The 18,318-nt window shown below is 37.8% G+C and overlaps 1 protein-coding gene across 1 annotated transcript; it reads left to right on the top strand.

The window, feature by feature from the left end:
* Positions 1 to 15,639: 15,639 nt before the first annotated feature.
* Positions 15,640 to 17,870, top strand: LOC107773934 (uncharacterized). The gene is made up of 2 exons (XM_016593366.2): positions 15,640 to 16,557; positions 16,938 to 17,870. Exons 1-2 carry the CDS (start codon positions 15,956 to 15,958, stop codon positions 17,641 to 17,643), a joined length of 1,308 nt encoding a protein of 435 aa, XP_016448852.2. The 5' UTR covers positions 15,640 to 15,955; the 3' UTR covers positions 17,644 to 17,870.
* Positions 17,871 to 18,318: the final 448 nt, after the last annotated feature.

Raw genomic sequence — 18,318 nt, 5'->3', positions numbered from 1 at the left:
GTAAATTGAGAATTTGTTGATGTATAATAATTTATAGAAGAGTTGTTTGGTCTGTAAATCAAAGAATTTTTACCATTCAAGAACCGGAAAAGATTTAATTACTCGTTTTAGTTGTAGTTGTAGGAACGGGATTGGGTTTTACTTTGGAAAGTGCTGTAATATAGAACGTTGTTCTAGAAAAATTAAAAAATAAACGAAAACTTTTCCATAACTTTGTTACTTATTGGAAAAGTAGAATCTTTAATATATATATATATATATATATATATATATATATATATATATATATATATATATATATATATACTTCCCATAATTTTTGTTACTAATTGGAAAACTAGAATCTTTAATAGGAAAAAATATGTATAGTACTTGAGTGGCACGCGTTATCGTTGGAATTTCTCGTAAGTAGGAATTTTTTAGATTTTATTAGATATGAAAGCAAATACCCAAACAAACAAAAAAAATACATAGGAGGACTACCCCAAACCCAAAGGTCTTAAACCCTATATATGAGAACTATACCCAAGCATAGGACATAGGAGGCTCCCTTGGCGCACTCCAAACCAGATTTTCAAGGTTCTTACCAAGAAGCTTGTGCAAGGATGGGTGGTGTACGCTAGGGGTGGAAAACGGACGGGTCGAGTCGAATATGGGACGTGTTGAAATGGGGTAACGAAAAAACGGATAAATTATTCGATCCGACTCATATTTAATACGGATAAAAAACGGGTTACGATATTATCCATGGCTTCAAAAATATGATCGCTTTTGGGAGAATTTCTAGTTTTTCTCAAACTTGAGAAACCCCAAGTTAAGGTCTTACAAATTAAAAAGTTAAACATATTGATTATCCATTTTCTAAATAAATAATATGGTTCTTATCTATATTTGACCCGTTTATAAAAAGTTCTTTATTCAATCCATTTTTTAGTGGATAATATGGGTGGTTAACTATTTTTTTTTAATCATTTTGCCACCACTAATGTACACAGTAAGACCGTTATCAAGAAGTCATCTCTAACAGGTAAATAGTAGTGGAGCCACCTTGTTTGACCAAAAAGTATAGTACTCTTTGTTAAACTAATTAAAAGATAATTGAGGTGAAAGGTGAATTATAGTCAAGCATAATAATTCTTAGATCTAGCTAAGTGTTGAAGTGATACCGTTTAATTAATGCCCAAAATCGGATATTAAATCATTAAATACATGCCTTGGGAATAAATAAAGAATGAATGATGAGCAATAAATATAAATAGGAAGAACAATTCGCCCAAATATCGACCGATGTGGAGGATTCTTCCTCCTGACAACGGAATATGGTAGTGAATAAGAATATGAACAATGCTTTCTTGGATCGTGTGAGTGGAAAGGAAGAATAATCGATAAAATCAATCACTATTTAAAGGTATACTTTATTCTCTCTCAAGAGTCAACTTCTTACAACGGTATTTTCAGAATCAAACTCACATGTTCTTTTTCTTTTCCCTTTCTTTCTATTTATATTGGATATTCTCTAAGAACCCTAAAAAGTACAACAATGAGAATATTCCTGTCACTAGTTCTAAGACTACACTAGCCGTTATTCCTACTCTTCGCTACTCGACCTCGGCCTTTACGGCTTACTTAGCGGCTGCTCGTTGTTGGGCTTTGGTCGACCTCGGCTTATCCGCCCAAATCGAAATATAGTCTTCTCACTTAACGATCTTCCCACGCCTAACTTCCTAAGCCAGATTTTGACCCATATAGTTAGTCCCTCAGCTTGTCGGGGTCGCCTTCTAGTCGGCTACGATGAGCGGACCTTTTCGGTCGACGATTTGTGAAAAACATTTTGGCATGGTGATCGAGTAGAGGCGTCCGTATCCGAAATAATGACGTGTCGCTCTGAGATTCGTGGTTCATGGGGTTGGTGTAGGATGACATCACGTCGCATGCGCCATCATTGCGCATCTTCCCGATGCGTTGCTTCGTTCCTCGAGTCCCTATCGTTTCGATTTTAGGGCCACTGGCGGTTGCCTGCATCAATTTGAACGCCTTTGAGGTCTATAAATAAATAAGGGAAAACTTCTCAATGGAAATTTTGCATTCTCTGATTTCTTCAACCTTGCACTCGCTTCTCTTTCTTCTTTTTGCATTCTTGCACCCTGAAATTGCAACCATTTTTACCCTTTTTTTCTTTTTCTACTCCACCGCATACATATTAGCGGAGAATGGCTAATGCGACCCCTAACGCTGAGATGATCTCTGACCCTACTCCATTATCGGTGGTCATGCCTTCTGGTGGCGGAGAATCAATGGTTATAGAGGATGAGAGCTTCCCTACTGTGAAAGAGATCATTCCTCATAACCATACTTCTAGGTCCGACTTCTCTAAGGAACCCGCCCTTTAACCGGAGTCTGCGAAATCAGAGATGGAGGCGAAGCACCTTGTTGCCCTTAGGACCAAATATGGCATTCCTGCCCATGTCGACTTGGTCCCGGCTAGAGATGACGTGGTTCAAGTTCACCGGCCTGGGTATTGTGCATTTTATGCCTACCCATTCCAGATAGGTTATTCTTTTCCTCTTCCTTCGTTGGCGGAGCCGTTCTGCCGCTACTACAACATCTGCTCGGCACAACTTTCTCCCTACCTTTACAAGATTTTTCTTATGTTGGCGAAGATCGCAGAGCTGGCCGACTACGAAGTCTCTATCCGTCATTTACTGCACCTCTTCAGATCGAGCTTCCATAGGGGCACGATGATTCACCTCCGCCACTGCGGAACCAAAGGGTTGGTGGCAGGGATGGATGATAGGATGAACCGTTGGTTTTTGGCTCATTACTTCTTCATCAAAATTGAGCATGTGGTGGCGAACCCTAGCGAATTTCCTAAACAATGGAATTTTTCTCGTAAGTGTCATCATTTGGAGTACGTTCTTTTCCTCCTCTTCGTGTTTCATGACTTGTTACGTTGTTTGTCTTTTTGTAGCTGAGAAGCACCCCCCCTTCTTTAGTCGCCGATATCAGTGATTGGGTGACCCACGTCTTGCCTCGCACCGTAGGGATCCGTGACTGGGCGTCCTTCAACAAGAGGTTCGGGCTCAAACCTTCGATCGGTAAGTTGGGGTTTTCTCTCATAACTACTTCGCACTTGTTGTAGTGTGCTTCTTTTTGCCGCTTATGGTTTTCTTTTGACGGCGGGTCGGAGAACTTCTAAGAAGGCGAAGGCTCCTATCCCCGCATTTCGCCAGGTGGTTGCTTCGGCGGGGATGCAGTTTGTGTTGGCCGAGTCTGTGCGAAATACTTCTTCCCATACTCCGATTTTAAGTGAGCCTGGTCGTCAAACGGCCACTCCATTAGCGGAGGTCCCTACATGCCCGATGTTTCATTTAGAGGATGAATCTTTCCCCGGCGAGAAGGAAACGGCACTGTTGATAAGGCAATGAGTAAAGGCTTTGGCTATGCCTGAGCACGCAATAATTGTGGACGTGGAAGCGGCGTGCCTTTCAGCTGCGGGAACCGCTCCTTCACCAGACGTTCTCGTAGAAGATAGGCTATTGGAGACAATGGAGGCTGCTGCGAAAAGGAATATACCAGGGGAAGTCGAGATTGGCTCTTCGTCTGCTGGTGGTAGAGGAAAAACGGTCATTGTTGAGGATGACAGGTCCGATTCCGATGTCGACTCTGAGGAGGTACGGGCTTTCGAGGAGAGATTTACTCGAGTGGAGGTGAGGACCGAGGGGTCCACTCAAAATATTGCCATCCCCTTGGATTTCAAATTGTTGGTCAACTTGGAGTGGTTACGGCTTTAGCCCCCTTATACGCAGAGTCCGAGAACAGGACCTTCCAGATGTTGAAGGATGCAGACTTGTCGTTAGGCATTTCCGGGATGCCCCTACGGGTAAGTCTTCTCTTAGCATTTCAATTTCTTTTTTCCTCTACGTTATTTGCCTTTACTGACCCTTTTTCGTTTGTTTATCAGAATCTCATCCCAAAGATGGAGACCGCTGGTCGGGAGGAGAAGAGGATAACTCTCTATAAGAAAATGGAGTCAAAATATAGAGAGCACCGTACAAAACACAAGGCCATGGTTCACATGCTTGGTGAGAATGCTTTGTAACCAACTCTCATTGATGATCTGATGAAGAAGAATGAGGAGTTGAAGGAGAAGGATGATGAGCTCATAAGGGTTATTGTCGGTGCAGCGAGCTCGAAGAGACGTTAAGCACCAAAAATGATGAGCTTGAGGTGAGCAAGGGAGTTATGGCCGAGTGTGTCGACTTCCAAGCTCAGGTGACGTCCTTATGTGCCGAGTTTGAGCAGAGCGAAAATGGAAGCTAACGGCTTAAGGGATGAGCTGGCTGTCGCGCCCCTTTTTTCCCCTCCGCGGAGATAGAGAGAAGTATGGGTTTCGACATTCATGGGGGTAATAACTCATTTCCTTTTGGGAATTTGGGTTTGAAGAGTCGCCACCTAACGGGTTATGGTGCGTTAGGGTACCTAGAGTGATTAACTCTTGGAACTAGTTTGCATTACCGGAGATTAGGATAAGGGCTCGAAATGACCTAGAGGGGAAGGTGTTAGGCACCCCTCTTGGTCCACAACTGTGGTTTCCGGTCGAACTTATATTTACGAATTAGTCCATTAACAAATAAATACTTGAAAAAAACAATTATAAATAAAACACGTTTGTATAACTCAAAACAAGGCGGAGATTTTGAACAAGTTGTATACATATAAAAAAAGTTTAAACAAAAAGAATTTTGGGAAAAGGGGAAGTCCTAGGTTGGTTAGACTATAGGATCACCCCACACAATGTCCGGTAAACACTCTTCAATAAGGGGCTACACATGAAATTAGCGCGTAGTCATCATATCTCATATCTACCCTTTCCACCCCTTTAGTGGTCATTAAAATGAGTGTTGGTCAGCAATATCTATTGCATGCTGTTACCCGTCCCTTCTTAATCGTCCTGGAAGAATTTTAGGACCTCTACCTATAAGTAGTTCTAGACAGACCCCTAAAGTTTTAAAGGTGAAAATACTAAGGCGACAGGCAAGAACAATTATGACCTTAGCACATAAGATAAAAGAGAGCAATTAGAGGCTCAAGTTTACCTCCTCAAACAATACATATAGGTCGCACGACTCAAGCACAAATAAGGGCCTTTTGTTAAACAATATCCTAAGACATGATGTCTAAGTGAATATCAAGACACAGAAGATAGCCAGTTTATTTTATAAACTCAGAAGTAATGGCCCTATCAGTTTGCCTACTGATTTATTAAGACTGTTAAATCAGAACAACATTAAGTCACAAAACAGTTTTAGAATTGCAAGATTTTGAAAACTCCCTATAGGCTTGCCTATACGCGAAATACAGATAACTACATTTTATATAGTAAAACAAGGCTGATTTTTTAAAAGCAGACTCTTGAATCCTTATAGGCATGCTGTCTAATGATAGATTAAGACAGTTTTTTGAAAGAACTCATTTCAGAAAAATAAACTGCTAATTAAACTAGTTTCAAAGTGAACTAATCGTGGACTAAGTTGATTTATTCAAACTAAACTGGTTTAAATCTATATGCAGAATTTCTGGTATTGTTACCTATAGGCATGATATCTAATTGTGTTTAAACACTGATGTTAGAAACTGGTAGGTATGGTAACAAATGAAAGCACATATAATATCCATTATAATAGAAGTTGGATTGGATCATATCCTATAGGCATGGTATCTACTTGTGAAGTTGATATTAAGATCTACAAACATGATTTCTATTATCGGAACCACTTGGGACCTATAGGCATGATTTCTGTCATGGTAAGGCAAACATAGCAAAAATGTAAAGTCCTATATGCATGGTTTCTACCTGTATTACCCCATAAATATGTAACTACCCACCCTTTTCACTAGTTGCCTCAATATTCGTTTACAAGTTATTACAAACCATTTGAATGAATTACATAAATAGATAAAAAAGAAGAAGAAGAAGTTATACTATAGGGAGGGTGAAGCAGGCCCAAGTAATTTCCCATAGCCTCAAATGCCAATTTCATAGACAATATCATTGTCTAGGTGCGTCAAAGTTCCCTAAGGATATCAAGGATCCCCGGGCAGTGTGCATACCTAGACTTGGTAACCAAATTGAATAAGTGCAGTGTGGAAGGGTCAACCCCAATGTGCCAGAGTTCAGAGGTTTTCAAGAGGATCCCAAGGCAGTACACACAATGGAGGGGGCAGAACCTAGTGACTTAGGAGTAGGGTGATAGTGCTTGACATAGTTTGAAAGGTTTCAGTAGGAAAACAATATTAAAAGGCATTTGCTTGAAATGGTTTTGTAAAACACATAGGGAGTTATTGAATAATACAATTTAAAAAGGGTAAGTGATCAACAATCAACCAAACCAAATACAGAATTAGGAGAAGTTCATCAGCACTTCAATACATGAAGTCAGACAGGTGCACACATCCACTTAGGGGGTAATGGGGATTTGGGATAAGCATAGGGCACATAGTAAACATAGATACACATAGGTAAAGAACCAGAGGGTTCCTTAAAAGGGGGTCAAGGCTTTTTAAAGTATAGCATGAACTGTAGAGCTAATACAGAATCAAGAAGCTTAGGATAGCCAATTACTTTACACAGGAAGGGGGCATGCCAGGATCAGGGAAACATAGACACATTAAGACATACTAGAAGGGGATCATAAGGGGTATATAGCATACAGTAAAGAAGACAATGAAGTAGACATGCCAATTGCAGGTTGAACAACAAAACCATAGGTAAAAGCATATTAGAAATATGACAAATTAAAGTAATAGGAGAAGCATATTGTTTTTGGGATTTGAATTAAAATTGGAACATACTAGTAAAAGGGGTAGTAAACACAAAGTGAAAATAAACAGTAGTCAATCTTGGCTTGCAGCCGACTGACTTTAGACAGTAGTACGTGACACAAAAGAGAGAAGAAAGCTTTTTAGTATGAAAGAGAGAGTTTTTGAACCAATATTCGTGTTTGTGTTAATGAGAGAGTGTGTATATATAGTAGTTCGAAATTAGATAAAAATAAGGCAAGAATCATAGTAGCATAGTAATTATGGAACCAAATACTAATCAAAATCAAATCAATGCAAGTATTCCTTTAATTAAGGGGTAATCAACCAACGGTGGTAGGCAGAAATGATTAAGGACAGAAATCAAGTAGAGTATAAGGTAGAGAATAGACAATTAGGGGTAAGTACATAGAGGTTCAATTAAGCAAACAACTAATAAAGAATCAGTAAAATACTCGGTTAACCAAATAAGGTGAGAAAACAAAATAAAGTTACAGAATATGAAAATAATCGAAAATTAGCATATAGTAAATCATGGAATCAAGGATTCGAAATTACTAATTTAAGGAGAGTAACATGGGTTCCCATGAATAAGAAAATAAACAAGTTAAAATAGGAAAATCGAAAGTCTAAAGGAAAGTTTTTCAAATCAAGCCAAGAAACAAGGAGCTCAGAGTTAATCAAGGAGAGAGTCATGAGTCAATGTTTCAGCATCTAAATAGAGTGAGATAGGAGTAGCTAAACATAGCAAGCAAAGAGGCAAGTCTTGACCAGTCAAGACGAACAGAAGCACATAGAGCTAATGTAGGTTAGGCATAAGAAATTCAGTAGAAACACATTCGAAGCGAGATAGTCACAGAAACTCAAACAAGAACAGGCCAGTCACAAAATCAAACGAAGAAACCTAAAAAAAATAGGGATTTCAACATAGGCGAGTTGAAGAAGTAGTAAACTCACAGGACCAGTCAAAATATGAAAGAAAATAGAAGTTTAAACATAAAAAATTAGTCTAAACAAAGTTTTAGAAGAAGTTCCGAAAACCCTAATTTTAGAAAAAGACGAAAACACTTGAAATCACATGGTTCTTGTAAAAAGTTCCAAGGATAGTGTAAAACATCAAAGAAACAAACTCAAATCATTTCCAATTTGTACAGATCTAGGAGATATAGGAAGAAATTAGGGTTTCAGAAGAAATCCATACAGAGGTGAAAGGACCTGTCTAGAATCCCAAGGATCGTAACAAATACAATATGATTTTGCTCGAAATCACACTGAAGTAGCCAAGAAGAGACAAGTGACGAACCCTAGACGCAAGTCGGCATGGCTCTAGGCCCTTGAAGACCTTAGAGAAGTCAAGCAAGGCATTAGAGGAGCCATTGGAGGCTTAAGAGTTGATGAGAGATCAACGTAGAAGACCGGAGAAGAGAGGTCGGCGGTTAAAAGGGCTAGGGTTAGGTTGAGTTGCTGAGAGAGGAGAGGAGATGAGAGAATACAGAGGCGGGAGATTTGGAAGAATGAGATAGTGTTAGGGTCTTTTAGGATTAAAAAAGGAAGGAGTTAATACGGGCCATTGATCTCTCAGATCAACGACCATGATTTAATTAGTTCTGGGTCGGGTAGGCGACTTTAGGGTTTGGGTCGGGTAATTTAATATGAAATTGGGCTGGGGTTGGGTTAAAATTAAGGCTAAAATTGAAATGTAATCTGGCTATATTTTAAATAGCTAATTTATCCCTATATAATTTACAATAAATAATAAATAATTCCTAGAAAATAACTTTGTGTACCAAAATAATTTAAAATATTTATTTAATATTTTAAAAATATAGAAGATCAATTTATGCATATAAATGTAATTATACATTAACAGGGCTAATATTGTAATTATATGCAATTTAGCTTAAAAATACAAAATGCAATTATAAAAATGCATAAAAAATATTTTAATCATATTTTGGCATAAAAATAAAAATTAAATGACTAAATAACCACAACAATAATTTGAGGGATAATTATTGGGGATTTTATGAGTAAAATGGAAGGAAATAAATCAATTTAAAATCTTTAAGATTATGAGAAACTCATGTGTTTGCATACTTCACTTTGTTTGTACATTCATTGGAGAAGTTTTACATGTTTTTGTTTTGTTCATACATGAAGTGGAAAAGTCCCAATCTGTCTAGTCCCTTTATCGGCCGACCTGGAGAGGTTGTCGAGTGGTCAGGCAATTAACTTATACTTGACTTCGAGATGCCCTCTTCGTCGCCGCGTTAAAAAACCTTCCCGAGAAAACCCAATTGGGACTAAACTCGGGCAAGGGAAAAAGAGTACGACTTGGAGGACGTCTTGTTTTTATAAATTGAAGTATTTGAGGTAAGCGACATTCCAATTGTTCGGTAGCACTTTTCCCTCCATTGTTTCTAGTTGGAAAAACCCTTTCGTTGTTGCCGCCGTGATTTTGTAAGGGCCATCCCAATTGGTCCCCAGTTTGCCTTCTCGTGGATCTTTGTTGGTCTGCGTTTTGGCTTTGAGTATGTAATCCCCGACTTTGAGTGGCCTGATTTTGGCTTTTTTGTTGTAGTACCGCTCTGCCTGTTGTTATTGAGCTATCATTCTTATGTAGGCCATGTCTCTTCCCTCTTTGGCTTCATCAAGCTCTTGCCTTCTGTTCTCGTCGTTGCTTGGCTCGCTTTCATTTGAGTCTTAGGTTTGGTTCCTCGACCTTAACTGGTATTATTGCATCAGTCCCATAGACTAGTAAGTATGGCATTTCCCTTGTGCTCGTCTTTGGTGTGGTGTGATATGCCCATAACACTTCTGGCAGCACTTCTAGCCAAAGTCCCTAAGAGTTTTCGAGTTTTTTTTTCATGATATTTAATATTGTTTTGTTGGAGGATTCCGCCTGCGCGTTGCCTGCGGGATGATATGGCGTGGGAGAGTATTCTTTTGATGTGCCATTTTTTAAAGAACTCGCCGGTCTTTTTTCTAGTGAACTAGGGGCCGTTGTCGCAGCTGATTTCTTTGGTGATGCCGAAGCGGCATATGATGTTTCTCCATATGAACGTGATTACTTCTTGCTCGCGAACGCACCTGCTTCTATCCACTTTGAGAAATAGTCAGTTAAAACTAAAAGAAATTGTACATTACCTCATTCCGTCGGGAGATATCCGACGATGTCCATTCCCCATTTAATGAAAGGCCAGAAGCGAGGTGACCGAATGAAGGTGTTCGCCCGCTTGGTGAATCGTGGGGTCGTATCTTTGGCATTGCTCGCACCTTTTGACGAAGTCGGCGGCTTCATCATGGGCCAATAGTAGCCTGCTCGTATGAGGCATCTAATGAGAGCTCGGTTTCTAGTGTGAGCTCCGCAGTGGCCCTCGTGTACTTCTTCGAGGATGATCCGTGTTTGATTTGGTCCTATGCACTTTGTTAGGGGACCACCAAATGTCCTTTTGTACAAGTCGTTATTGACGACGTTGTGCCTGGCCGCCTACATTCGAAGTTTCTTGGCTTTTTTTTGTCGGGTGGGAGCACTCCATCCTGCAAGTATAAGATAATACTATTGAGCCAGTCCAGAGTTAGGTTTATAGATCATACCTCAATTTGGTCTAGTGATGAATGGAGGAGAGTGACCACGTCCCCTTCTCCGGTTATGCTTTTAGTGGTCGTTGCCAATTTGGCGAGGCCGTCCGCTTTGATGTTCTGCGCTCGGGGTATTTGATCGAGCTAGCATTCGTCGAACTTGGGTAATAGTTTGCATATTTTGGCCTCATATTTCTGTAACCGTTGCTCCTTAATTTGGAAAGTCTCTGTGACCTGATTGACGACGTGTTGCGAGTCGCATCGAAGGATGACTCGCCGTTCTCCATACTTGAGTGCTAATTTTAACCCTGCAATCACGGCCTCGTACTCGGCCTCGTTGTTAGTCATATTAAGGTATCGTATGGATTGGCGAACCATTTCTCCTGTTGGGACCTTGAGCACGAGTCCTAGTCCAGATCATGATGCGTTAGAAGCGCCATTGGTGTACAAAACCCATTGGTCGTATACTTTGGTGGAAATAATGGTGGTTTCCCATTCGACTTCGGACATTATCTTCGCACTGAAATCGGCGACGAAGTCGGCAAGAATTTGCGACTTTATCTTTGTTCGCGGCTGATAGGTTATATCGTGTTCGCTCAGCTCTATGGCCCACTTTGCCAACCTGCCCGAGAATTCAGGTTTGTGCAAGATACTCCTTAAAGGAAAAGTCGTGACCACCGAGATGGGGTGGCACTGGAAATAAGGTCTAAGCTTCCGTGAAACTACGACCAGGGCTAGAGCTAACTTCTCGAGATGGGGGTACTTTATTTCAGTGTCGACCAAAGTTTTGCTAATGTAATAGATTAGAGATTGCGTACCTTTATTTTCTCGTACAAGGACCGCACTTACTGCGACGTCGGACACGGCCAGGTAGACGAGGATGCGCTTTCCGGGTTCTGCCTTAGCGAGCAACGGTAGCGAAGACAACTTTAGCTCTTTTAAGGCGTTTACGCACTCAGAATTCCATTAGATTCCGTTATCCTTTTTGAGTATGCCAAAAAATTTATGGCACCTATCGGAAGACCGCGAGATGAATCTTGATAGGGTGGCTATCCGGCCGGTCATCTTTTGCACTTGCTTTTTGCTAGTTAGATTTTCTGGGATTCCTTTTATGGCCTTGATTTGGTCGGGGTTGACCTCTATTCCTCGTTGTGTTACCAAGAAGCCGAGGAATTTTCAGATGTCACGCCGAAAGCACATTTTTCGGGGTTTAATTTCATGCCGCAACTTCTGATTATGTCAAAGGCTTCCCTCAGGTGGGTGATACGGTTTTCCTTTCTCTTTGAATTGACCAATATGTCGTCTATATATACTTTCATGGTCTTGCCGAGTTGATCGTTGAACATTTTGGTCACCGGCCTCTGGTAAAATTGTCTTGTTTGTAAAAAAAACCCAAATGAAAATAAGAAGAAAAGGGGAAGAAGTGATCCACTAGTTTAGTCGACGTCAGAAGCCCAATCAGCCCAAATTTAATTTTGACCCTATAGTTGGTCACATATATCTTGTCTATTGAATTTTGATGTGTCTTCATCCCAAAACGGTCCACAATTGTCACTAAAATACACCTCACTCCACCAGATTACACAAGTGATTGCACCCCAAAATTAACCACAATAACTGTGTCATTATGTTCTACTTGGCTAGTATTATCCACACCATTTTTCACAAACATGTACTCTCTTACACCCAATCTCATAGAAAAACTGGGTTTTAATTATTACTCTGCTGTAAAGAAAATAATGAAAATTTAATTGTGCAACAAGCCAACAAGAATACTCATAAGTCATGATATTGTCATTTTATAAACTCTTGATAATCGAACTACCCTCCAAAACACGACTTCTTGATTTGCTTACTATTAATCTGGTAATAATAATTTAGTTATAATTGAATTTGGTAGTGTTTAATTCAAATAAAAGTAATCCAATCTATCAATATTGTTAATCAGCATTCAGCTCTCTCAAACAGACCCCACAAAAGTCCAATAAGACTTGTTTGGTAAGGTCTAGAATAGAAGATGAAATTATCAAAACAAGACAAGCATTAATCTTGTTTGGCTGTTGCAGGTTGGCAGGGTCCCAATTCTAAGTTGCCACTTGACAAACAGCAGTGGTCCTAATTGACGTACACCTTACTGCAAATGCTGTGCGGCTGAGCCATTGGTTTTATAGTCTATTTGGCAAAGCTTCTTCGAGCAAAAGTGTGTTTTTTTTTTTCAAAAGCATTTTTGGCTAAAAATTGAAGTATTTGACAAGTTTTTGGAAGGAAAAAAAATATTTTTGAGGAGAAGCAGAAGCAGTTTTGGAGAAACAGAAAAAAGTAGATTCTCCCCAAAAGCACTTTTGAGAAAAATTATACTTAAAAGCAGTTTTTAAAAGCTTGGCCAAACACTAATTGTTGTTCAGAAGTGCTTTTCAAACTAATTAGTCAAACACAAACTGTTTCTCACCAAAAGTACTTTTGAAAAAAAATACTTGTCAAAATAAGCTGATTTTTGCAGTTTGGCCAAACGAACTATTAGCTAACTAAGTTTTTTTTCTTGGATTATTTTATACCATATAAATATATCAAATTTGTTGTTAGATTTATTTTAAAAGGATTGCCAATCTCTTATTCCAATTTGGAGTATATATTGTCCAATCTGCCACCTATGATCATATATCTTTCATATCTGCTATACAATAATAGAAAATTAAATTCTTAAAATGCTTTAGTGTCAAAGTAGTTAAGACATGACAAAAGTAGAAACATATTTCCTTAAATAAATTGAGATTTTTTTTCTAGTATCCTTCATTTTAATTTCTATTTTCAAAGATACACTAATGCGAGTTCACCTGAGAATAATAATAATGTAGAGTGTGTATATTTCAGACTAGACTGCATTACGTAGAAATATCCTATAATTTTACAAAGTATAATGAGTTTTTTTATATACTCCCTCGTGTGTGTGTGTATATATATATATATATACACACTATTCGTATTTTAACAAAATTTGCACACCTTTTAAAGATATTTAATAATTTAATAATAACAATATCAATTCTCTCCCTTAAACATCTTAATAAACTCTCCACTAATTGAAACAACTGGTATAGATGAGAAAGAAGTGATACGCTAATGTTAGTTCTGTTATGTGTTTAAATCCTAAACATTAAGCCTTCTTTTATAGGGGGAAAATCCTCCAAAATTCAAGAGCCCACCGATGTGGGACAAATTTGCCAAACTTCAACAAGTTCATCTCAGAAGAATAATATTGTAGGGTATATGTATATTTTAAATTAGACTACATAATGTAAAGATAAATCACATTTTACGAAGTGTAACGAGATTTTTTTATATACTCCCTCCGATATATGCTATTTGTATTTAAAAATTTTGCACACCCTTTAAACAGATATTTAACAGCTTAATCATAACAATATTAATTCTCCCCCTTTAACATCTTAATAAACTTTCCACTAATTGAAACAGCAGGAGTAGACGAGAAAAAGGGATACGTAACTTCTTCTTTTTAAAATATTATATATTTACAGAAAGTTTTAATTTACAAAAGACTAATATTTAGACTAGAAGTAAATTAGATGTCCTAAGAAAAAAAACTAGGGGAAGTTTCTCTCATTTGGAAATTGAAGGAAAAATAAAAAATAAAAAATAAATTAGAGGGTGATGGGACCATATTGGTCCAAGTTGGTGAAGACTTGTGGTGTAAATGAAAATCTCCCAACAGCTGTTCTCCAGTTGTAATCCAATTACAATTCCTCTTAAGTCTTTCCATCTTCTTCCTAATAAAACCAAACCCTCAAAAGAGTCCAAAACTTTTGCATTATTCATCCCTAAAATTTTGTGCCATTTTGTTAGCTGCACTTTATGTTTTTTATTCTTTACGATTTTCCTTTATAAAATTCTTGGTTCTCTTGTAAAATTATTAATTAACTATAAAGCTAATTTTAGTGTTTGAAATGTTAATGAATCTTTGTATGAGATGAAATGCATGTGAATAGATAAAACATGAAGGTACACTAGAGGTACAAAGTTAGAAAGAAGGAAACTTGTTTTAAAAAATAATATTTTTCGTTTATCTAGACCAAATATTTAACCATGTGTCAAAATGTAAGGTATTAATTTTTTCCCGAGAATGTATGAAAACAGTTTCAAAATACTCAACTTTTTGTCAAATATTCATTTCCATTTTTTACACAAATTTGATGGAACAAAAACATTTCATGGTTATATTAAAGTGCTAGAACTTTCAATCTTTTGTGAAACCAAGTTTATGAATCTTAAACGTGGGAAAAGCTTTGAAAAATGGGAGAAAAATATTCTCATATATTTCTGTTGAAAAACATGTAAATTTACTTAATTTCACGTGTTACACTATATGCCACCTTAATACCTCAATAATCGAAACATTACACAAAATCCATCCTCCGAGTGGTCGTTTGTTACGATGGATAAGCAAAAATTATACTAGGATAAAAATTTAGTTCCCTTATCCCTTATTTAATTACTAATTTTAGGATAAGTTATCTCATAATTAAAAATAGTACCGGATAATTTATACCTGCCAGAGATTGAAATTATAATCCTAGGATAAAACAGTAAAATTGAGAATCTCAGGATTAATATAATATACTTCATCCGGTCCACAATAAGTGACCAATTTATTTTTGGCACGCCCATTAAGAAAATACTAAATTCTATACAAAAATACCTAGTATGACTAAACTACCCTTAATTAAATATTTAATGTAAGGAGTAAGAAAACTTTTTAGGGATATGTACATAAGGATAATTTTGTAAAAACAAATTGAATTCTTTCTTGATTATATAAATGGACACTTATTTTGGATCAAAATAAAAAAGCAAATCAATCACTTATACCAAATAATCAATAAGAAATAATATCACAAGAATTAATTCCAATATAGCTAATTAAAGCATAACTCACTTTTCTTCAAATCAAACCACTAAGTCAAAGCATAGTACTTTTGCTTCTAAATACTGCACACTATATGGCAATTTGTAGTTTAAGCCAGATCAAATGCTCAAAAACAAGGTATTGCTACTTTTAAGTGAAACCAAACGATTAGTGGAATAACTATACAAAAGTAAAGATTAGGGTGTAATATGAAAAAGACCCATAACATAGGGACATAAAATGCAAAGAAGCCCTTATCAAAAAATCCCCAGAGGTCACAACCCAATAGAAATCTAGGAAAAGAAATAGAGCACTTTGGAAAAAAGACAAGTTTAGAGCCTTTAGGCACACCAAATGCTTGATTAATTGACAGAGAGAACAGAGATGCTCCTTGCTGGCGCACCTTCTATGCGTACGTGCCCACAGCTCATTCCGCACGCACGCCTATGCACTTAGTTAATACTCCTACTACTCCATAAATGTTATTATATATATATATATATATATATATATATATATATATATATATATATATATATATATAGCTTATATTCAATTCCACTTTCTTCCCTAAAATTTCCATCTTGTGATTCTTTCTTCTTTCTCTATTAACACCAAAATACGAAAGGACTAATGGATCCATGTCCTTTCGTGCGTATTGTGATCGGAAGTTTAGCCTTAAAGTTCTCGGCTGAATCAAAACCACCACCTACTGCGACTTTTGACTGTAAAATCAAGCTTAAAGGTTTCTTGACGCAAAGTACAACAATCCCAGCGTTTATTCAAGAAAAAGATGCAATCTTGGACAGCAGAATCCATGCTTGTTTTAACTTCAGTAAGTCAGAGCTTGTGAAACTCGTTGACAAATCCAATAGTAGAGGAAAACCCTGTAGTTTAAAGATTGAAATATATGGGGATAATATGGGTTTTGGGTGTTTCAACGGTGGGAAGCTATTGGGCAGTGTTTTAGTGCCACTGGATTTGAAGAGTTTGGAGAATATTGGGCACAGAGGAGTTGTTATTAAGAATGGATGGGTTTCTGTTGGTGGGTCGTTGTCTACTGCAGAATTGAATTTGAACGTGAGAGCTGAACCTGACCCAAGATTTGTTTTTCAGTTTGATGGAGAACCTGAGTGTAGTCCACAAGTTTTTCAAGTCAATGGCAAAAACAAGCAACCGGTTTTTACTTGCAAGTTCAGTTTCAGAAACTCCGGTGACCGGAACTTAAGATCCAGGTTTATTTAGTTAATCCTTTTCTTTTCAATTAGAAAAATAATTGGATTTTGTCATAATCGTTTGATTGCACGCAACATGTTTTGACCAACTTTTAGATCTTGAATTAGGGTACATAAGGTTCTCTAGTATTCAGTTTAGTTCATAAAAAACCATGTCTTTATCTAATTAGCTACCTTACTAAGTCGTTGACAATATCAAAATACTAAATAGTTTACTCTATCGTTTTTGATTGATTAGTTCATATGCATTAACTTAAAATAAGCAATCAATCCGCCTGGATAACTAATATTTCTTGATTATATTTACCGATTGTTGAATGGGTTTATATTTTTTGGTTATTGAAAAGGGGTATCTAATATGAATTTGTTATTATGTACAGATCGTCACTATCAGAACCAAGCACATCAACAAGCTGTTTTAGTTCTGATAAAGAGACACCCGTAAAAGAACGAAAAGGATGGTCAATTACAGTCCATGATCTATCGGGTTCACCCGTAGCAGCAGCATCAATGGTGACTCCATTCGTCCCATCACAAGGTTCGGATCGGGTCAGCAAGTCAAATCCCGGATCCTGGCTCATACTCCAACCCGGTGACAACACGTGGAAGCCATGGGGCCGCCTCGAAGCGTGGCGAGAAAGCAACGGCGAGCTCGGCTACCGCTTCGAGATCATTCCCGACGGAGCCACCGACGCCATTACATTAGTCAATTCTACAATCAGCACAAAAAAGGGTGGCAAAATCAGCATAGATATCGTCAACGGAGCGACCCCGTTGACTAGTCCCAACAGCAGCTTCGACCTAAGTTCCGGGTCAGGTTCCGGGTCGGACTTCGGGTCACAACCCGGGTCCGGATCATGGGCGCATCTGCTGTACAGAGGGTTTGTGATGTCGTCGACGGTGGGAGGTGACGGAAAATGCAGCAAACCGGAGGTGGAAGTAGGGGTGCAGCACGTGAGCTGTGCGGAGGATGCTGCGGCTTTTGTGGCGTTGGCAGCTGCCATGGATCTAAGTATGGATGCTTGTCGGTCATTTTCTCAGAAGCTTCGGAAAGAATTGAGGCAGCAAGATCAAGAATTATGGTGAAACGGGTCGGGTCGTAACGCTCAAATGGGTTGCTTCGGGTTTCAGTTTGATTTTTGCTAATTAACTAACTGACAGCAGTTTTAGCTGGCTTTCTTTTCTGTCTATTTATTACATTACCTTTCTTGAGTGTACAGTGCTAAGACAACTGTTTCGTTTGAGTTCCTTTTTCTTCCCCTTTATGGATGTATTTATTGATTGAATTGTAATATAATGATTTTGAACTTGCATTATGAATCTCACTCATTTTAACATTCCTGTTTTGGATGTGTGACATTGAGTATCTTGTGTAAATTTATCAAAATATTTTTGAAACTAGTAATAAAAAGTTACATGTGCTAGTATATATCAAGTATACTAGGATTGGGAAACAGGTTTTCTAGGATTAATTATTTCGGATTGTCATTTCATCCTCACACAAAGATAAAAATAACAATACAATTTTGATATAATTATTCCCGGAATTAATGACTTTATTCCGACTAAATGTGAGGTTATTTTATTTTAAATTTAAATTCGAAATTAATTATATTCCTTATTTCTCGTGCCCAACGAGAGTTAATATTTTAGTACATTGATAAGGTGATGTAGTAATGATTTTTGACCTACCTCCCTTGAATCTGACTTGTTTTTTAACATTCTCTTTTTGAATGAGTGACATTAGTATGAGTATTATTG

This window comes from Nicotiana tabacum, chromosome 7 (genome assembly GCF_000715075.1).
Source record: "Nicotiana tabacum cultivar K326 chromosome 7, ASM71507v2, whole genome shotgun sequence".
Classification (NCBI taxonomy): domain Eukaryota; kingdom Viridiplantae; phylum Streptophyta; class Magnoliopsida; order Solanales; family Solanaceae; genus Nicotiana; species Nicotiana tabacum.
This window is presented reverse-complemented; position numbering and strand designations above follow the sequence as displayed.

What these genes read in the sequence shown, in the direction of transcription:
- LOC107773934 (XM_016593366.2), top strand. Translation starts at nt 15,956, where the DNA reads ATGGATCCATGTCCTTTCGTGCGTATTGTGATCGGAAGTTTAGCCTTA. An exon ending in GACCGGAACTTAAGATCCAG is followed by an intron (nt 16,558 to 16,937) that starts GTTTATTTAGTT and finishes TATTATGTACAG; the next exon opens with ATCGTCACTATCAGAACCAA.